The sequence below is a fragment of the Choristoneura fumiferana genome, chromosome 6, assembly GCF_025370935.1.
Source record: "Choristoneura fumiferana chromosome 6, NRCan_CFum_1, whole genome shotgun sequence".
In the NCBI taxonomy this organism is placed as follows: domain Eukaryota; kingdom Metazoa; phylum Arthropoda; class Insecta; order Lepidoptera; family Tortricidae; genus Choristoneura; species Choristoneura fumiferana.
The window spans coordinates 8,851,292-8,858,117 of NC_133477.1; the positions used below are offsets into that span (position 1 = coordinate 8,851,292).

General features: G+C 38.3%; 1 protein-coding gene across 1 annotated transcript; it reads left to right on the forward strand.

Moving 5' to 3' along the window:
- Positions 1-627: 627 nt before the first annotated feature.
- Positions 628-5,993, forward strand: LOC141428654 (ubiquitin carboxyl-terminal hydrolase 7-like; the record flags this gene model as incomplete). Its single annotated transcript, XM_074088662.1, has 8 exons — positions 628-699; positions 1,825-2,144; positions 2,394-2,557; positions 3,361-3,620; positions 3,914-4,088; positions 4,231-4,423; positions 4,821-4,974; positions 5,838-5,993. Coding segments are annotated over 8 exons (1,494 nt in total), but the record flags the coding sequence as incomplete, so codon positions are not given.
- Between the last annotated feature and the right edge of the window lie 833 nt (positions 5,994-6,826).

A 6,826-nucleotide genomic window follows, 5' to 3' on the forward strand; every position in this document is an offset into this window, starting at 1 on the left:
TTGAAAAGCCTACAGCTATCTCGATATAAATTACGGACGTTGTTGCGGAAGGTATGGGGGGAACGCCTGCGAGCGCTTATGTCACGAGCGATAAAGACAGCAATATCCCAAACGAATAACTAACGCGGCCGCGCGGCCGGCAGGGAAACTTCTCTTAAAATTCATTTATTTACATTAGACGTTTTTCTATGGGTCACTGACATACATAATCTGTAACAAATTTCAACTTAATCGGTCCAGTAGTTTCGGAGCAAATTAGCAGTGACAGATAGACAGACGGACAAGAATGAGCCTATAAATGTTCCGTTTTTTATGGTACTCTAAAAATACCTAACAGGTTCAAAAAGGTTAAACAATTATGTGTATGAGGATCTCTATGGCTCATTTTAAATGCAGAACTGGTCAAAACATGACGTCCAAAATCATAAAGTGACGCGTGTCATCGGCTCAAAAATTACAAAATTTGTATTTACATTTTGATACCACAAAAATGTTTTATCATTTAAAATAAGGTAACATAATCTTAAGTATTTTTTGTACATTTTTATGTTCGTTATAATGGATAGTTTAACTTAAATACTTCTTGTAGCTGTACTTGGGTGACTCTCCGAGTATGTTTAAAACGGCAGTGCTGAAAATGCCACGGCTGAAACACTAGCTACCAAACCTGGTAGTCAGGTAGAAGTTGAAGCCAACCGGGTATGTTATTTTACAAATCCATTACATGTTCTTTCTTTACTCACAAGGATGGCAATTTGCAATTAAGTTGCAAATAACGCACATTGTTTATCAAGCTCCAAACTTTGGTAACTTGAGTAATAAAAGGCAACGAAGCCTATTGTATTTCACCTATTAATAACTAAGACTGACACGTTTATTTTCTGCAGAACTGTGTGTACTTATATCCAATTGAACCTGAGATTAGCACATTTTCTTAATACTACTAAATCAAACAAAACTAAAAGAAAGCTCTTGGAGAGTTTCCTTCGTGTAATAGCGGATATATGATTCTGCAGGATAATCTTCCTTAGTTATGCTTATTCTGAACTATAAGTTTGTTTAACTTCTCTTTTTTACCTATTCATTTGTTAGTAAACACGTAGTTTACAAAGGTAAAATAATGTATGTCAAGAAACATCCCACTAATATTATAAATGCGAAAGTTTGTCAGTCTGTTTGTTTGTTACCTTTTCACATCTAAGCTGCTGAACCGAAGTCAACGGCCAACAGTAGTCAACTATGAAGTTTTGAATATTAACAATATGAATCATAGACAAAAATGCAATGCACTTTTTGCGTGCGACAGAGGAGTAGGTAAAGGTAAGTATAGCATTTTTTTCAATGGTGACATTAACAATAATCAGGAACTTCATAATTGTGCAATGTGTCAAGATTGACTTCTTAGCGGCCGGGCACTATAGATGAAATTTAGTATATAGATAGTTTGAGTCCCGGGGAAGGACATAGGATAGTTTTTATCCCAGAAGATTGCATAGTTGCCGCGGGATAGCGATAAACGAATTCTACGCGGACGGAGTCGCGGGCAACAGCTAGTTTACAATAAAACTAATGTGAGACTCAGACATAATAAGACTTCAGACTTTTCTAATACTTGAAAATACCTTTATTTTTTTATTAGGTACTCGAATGACACGTGTGTAGGTATTTAGTTTTTACTAACCTTTACGTATTTGGCGCCATCGGCTGCTGGCTGCTCTAACATGGTTCCTTTGAACAAATCCTGAAATTTCTGCGGGTTTCAATTCAAACTTTGCATTATTATCACATTTAAACTTACTCGTTATAAATAACACATTTATCCAGGAAATAGCAAAAGAAGACGAAGACGTAGCCCGTCAAGAAGTGACCTTTCGATTCACAGTTCACAACATCAGTCAGTTAAAAGAACAAGTGTTATCGCCTCCATGTTATGCACGATGTTTACCTTGGAAGATCCTCGCATTGGTCCGAAATACATCCACTCCAGAACGGCAACAAGAAAAAGCTCTTGGAGTATTTCTTCAGTGTAATGGCGAATGCGATTCTGCAGGATGGTCTTGCTATGCCCTTTCTGAACTAAAGCTGCTTAGTTACAATACTGATGGGGAACATTTGTGCAGGAAACTTCATCATATGTATCATAGGTAAGAGTACAAATTAATAAGATGTGATGTATCTACTATCGCAAAGAATAGAAAAGGTTATAGTTCTTTGATATCTGATACAATTTTTACTGCACTCTTTGAAGTAGATTTATTGAATCAATCTGAGCCAGAATATCCCCCTGAAAATCTACTCAAAATTGTAAAATTTTTAAATCTGAGGAAACAGTAGGGTTTATAAGTCGCATCGATCGTTCTGCATTCAAACTTTGTAACCTTATTATTTTACAGTAAAGAAGATGACTGGGGTTTCGCTCATTTCATATCTTGGAAAGATCTAATAAATCCAGAAAAGGGGTACGTCAAAGATGATGCCATCACGTTGGAAGCTCACGTGGTCGCCGAAGCCCCGCATGGCGTTGCATGGGATTCCAAGAAACACACCGGTTGTGTTGGTAATAAACGCGTAGTAGGACCTTTAAATCAGTATTGTCAATCCAATAATTATGAGTCACTAGACTTATTTCAAAAGCTCCTAGAAACCGAGCCGGCCCTAGGGTGGAGCAAGCCAAACGGTCAAAGCAAATTTGCATTTTTAACGGTTTTTGGCTCTAAGACAAGTGCATCATTCCTAACGATAAAGTCGCTAAATTGGCAACACTGTTTTGAATATTTCCTCGTTTACGATAACTACGATAAGTAACAATTAATCTGTTTGATAATGGGTGGGGAATGGATGAAAATTTTAGTAACGCTTGATACTTTTTTTATCGATAGGAATAACCTTTCTAATTTAATTAATAAACTGACATGAGCTTCTATGGGTGTGTATATGAAAAACAGGGTCTGTATTTCCATGTTGGTACTATCCGGGCCGGTAAAGAGAGTCGCCCGTCAAAACGCAGGAGTTTTTTTTCTATTGTTTCTTTTTTTATTTTTTGTTCTGGGCCACCACAGTTTCTGAACCACCCGTAATTTGGAGGTAAAGAAAACTTTACCTCCTCCTCTTTTCTTTCTTTTTTATTAATTAATTGATGCTTCTTAAAAATCTGATATTTCTATTAATTAGAAAGGTTATTCCTATCGAATAAAAAAGTTTCAAGCGTCTCTAAAATGTTCATCCACGCCCTTTTCGTGCGGTATATAAGTGCATTTTAGCTCACATGGACTTTTCTAGTACCTAACACTACACCACTGACCAGAAAAGACTAACTGACCGTCCACTAGACCAGAGAAGTGAATTTGAATACATTTTCAGGTCTGAAAAATCAAGGTGCCACTTGCTACATGAACTCCTTGCTACAAACATTGTTCTTCACCAACGTACTCCGTAAGGCAGTGTACAAAATTCCAACAACTGGGGACGACAGTTCTTGCTCTGTAGCCTTTGGACTCCAACGCGTGTTTTACGACCTTCAGTTCTCAGATAAACCAGTCGCGACAAAGAAGCTGACTAAGAGTTTTGGTTGGGAGACCCTTGATTCTTTTATGCAGCATGACGTCCAGGAATTCCTTCGGGTATTATTTTCTTACTTTCATGGTCAAAACCTTTGACTACAGTTTTTGCAACTTATGAATGAATATGTTTAGATCATTGATTGTGTTCAATATGTTACCATGTTAACACCATGTTAACCACATGGGGCTACTGGACTAACTAATTTCTCCACCCAAACACGAGCATTAACGAAACGTACATTGCTACTTTAGAGTTAGAATAAATAATAGCACCTAATAATACTTAACAAACATGATTAAATCTATTATAATTATTATTTACTGAAGATTTTCTAAGGAATTTGATTTTTCAGATACTGCTAGATAAATTAGAAAGTAAGATGAAAGCGACAGTAGTAGAAGGAACTGTACCTAAATTATTTGAAGGAAAGATGACGTCTTTCATCAAATGTAAAAATGTTAACTGCACTAGCACGCGGGTTGAGACTTTCTACGATATTCAACTGAGTGTTAAAGGGAAAAGCAACAGTGAGTATGACATTATTACTACTACTGTAATTTTACTGCCATAGCAACTACCAAATGAGCTCTGGGCTGTGCATACCTTCGTCAAGTGAATGGCAACGTTGTTTCACTGTTTTTTTAAACGTGTTACTCTTCAAACTTACAGTCTACGAGTCGTTCAAGGACTATATCAGCACGGAGCTTCTCGATGGTGACAACAAGTATGACGCAGGCGAGCACGGGCTGCAAGAAGCGGAGAAAGGAGTCCGATTCGACGTCTTCCCCCCAGTTCTGCATCTGCACCTGATGCGGTTCCAGTATGACCCGGTTACAGATGCTTCTGTTAAGTACAATGACCGGTGAGTATCGAACACCGCACAGTTAACTAAAACTGGTTCAGCTGATTCAAATTACCTCTCTCTAACTACTCTCTAGAGCTCTAGTACGATCATTTAACTAACACCTCCGTCAAATTTAAAAACTAATTTAGCATTTCATAAATAATTATTAGTAGTGGTTCAAGCCATATACCAAAGAACTAAGGGATTCAGTAGTAACTAACTGACAACTCCGTCATGACTGTTTAGCAGAGTATGTGTCTAGAGACAAACATTAATTACCTACTATTACTATTATATTCGGTATCTCTTTATGTTTTCACAATCCAATTAGTTTTCATGACATAAACAATAGATATTAATTCAGAATTTACCAGAAACTAAGGACCACTTTCTTATCACGACGGTTTATTCCCAGTTTCGACTTCTACGAGGAGATCAATCTGGATCCTTACCTCCAGGAGGTGCCGCCGACACCAGCTCACTACACGCTTCACGCCGTGCTTGTCCACTCCGGTGACAACCACGGCGGACATTACGTCGTGTTCATCAACCCTAAAGGCGATGGAAAGGTAGGTACTTCACAACTTTAGGGAGCATTCCCATACTGTGTATGCGCATGTTCAGAGGAGAGGGTTTTTTTTTATACAGAGATAGGCTTGCGTTTGACCGCAATCATGACAGTAAGCGAAGATGTCGACTATGGAGCTTGCATGCCTGATAAATGCCCATTCACCCTAGATTTGAAAACGGCCAGATTGTAGCGATCAGGGAACACAAGCACTAGCAGAGCATTCCACTCCTTTGCTGTCCGAATATTAAAGAACTTGCGAAAACGCTTTGTATGAATCATAGGGTTTTTTTTTTCGAAATATCGCACTTGGTCACGGGAGCGAGGGGTTAGGTATTCTTTATCGAGTCATCATCCCATCAGAGAAATCTCACACTTTTTCGAGCTATATTCAAATTGAAGCACAGATGCTATTCATTATTAGCCGTATTACGACTACTTCTAGTCAGAGGGAGTGGTGTTCCGATAATTTAGGGTTCATCAGTTACTTTACTTTATCACTGTTATATTGAATTTCACAGGGCGTGGCTTTTTTATTATAATCATAGCAACAATAACATTACAATGACATTTTGCAGGTGGTAGGACCTTGTGCAAGGCCCGCCCGAATTGCTACCACCATCTTGCTCGCTAATCCTGCCGTGAAGCAGCAGTGCTTGCACTGTTGTGTTTCGGCGTGGAGAGTAAGACAGCCGGTGAAATTACTGGCACTTGAGGTATCCCATCTTACGCCTCTAGATTGGCAACGCATCTGCAATACCCCTGGTGTTGCAGATGTTTATGGGCGGTGGTGATCTCTTACAATCAGGAGACCCACTTGCTCGTTTGCCATCCAGTCGAATAAAAAAAAAATTGTGTGTCCAGTGGTGCAAATTCGACGACGACGTGGTCTCACGCTGCAGTAAGCAAGAGGCCATCGAGTACAATTACGGAGGGAAGGAAGATGCGCCATATCTAGCGCGACGCGCTACCAGCGCATACATGCTCATCTATATACAGTCAGTTTACCTTCACATATAGTAGTGGTAGCTTTAGCTGTTCAGGTGAGGACGATCTACGGGTGGAGTTCAAAAAGTTCTTAACGACGGTAGTTAAAATTTGTATGAAAGTTTCCGTACAACGAAACTTTCCAGTCAGTCGTTTTGTATGGTTTGAACTGCGATTTAACGTGATCCGACTTGTTGGTCTCCACGCCTAATATTTAAGCAGTTTGTTTAATTTATGTTGCCTGAACCACTGAGCCACCACCATTGAGACCACTGAGACGGTCTCCTAGTTTCATCCAATTTTTTGACTCAAAATGAAGTTGGCACCTTCACGCCGTACACTTTCAATATAGACCAATGCATGGAAAAATTGACAACAATCATTTAAAAATCAACGTACTATTTATTTTCTAAATTTCCTTTTAACTGATTTTTTAATAATTTGTATACTTATATACATTTTTTTTACCCAATACATTTTAATAGAAATTTGCCGTTGTGGTTTATCATATCCTCAGGTAACAAGCAAAAGTCACTAACTGCAAAAAAAGATTAGTGGAATATTAACCTTGCGATGCTATGCATAAGTTTGATTATCCCTCTTGACTTTAAGTGGTAATTAGTGACTTTTACTTGTCACCCGACGATATTATTATGTACTCCATTACTGCCATGTATATCAGACTAAATTGCCTGTACTTTGATATGTATGACTGTGATATGTATGATGTGAATGTACTGCATAAATAAATAAGAAAATAAAAATCTTGAGTTACTGAATCCTGTAACTGTAATACTGAAAGTAAATGAAATTCTGAGTCAATACCCTATCGATTCGCAGTAGCTTATAATTAGGCATTGAAAATC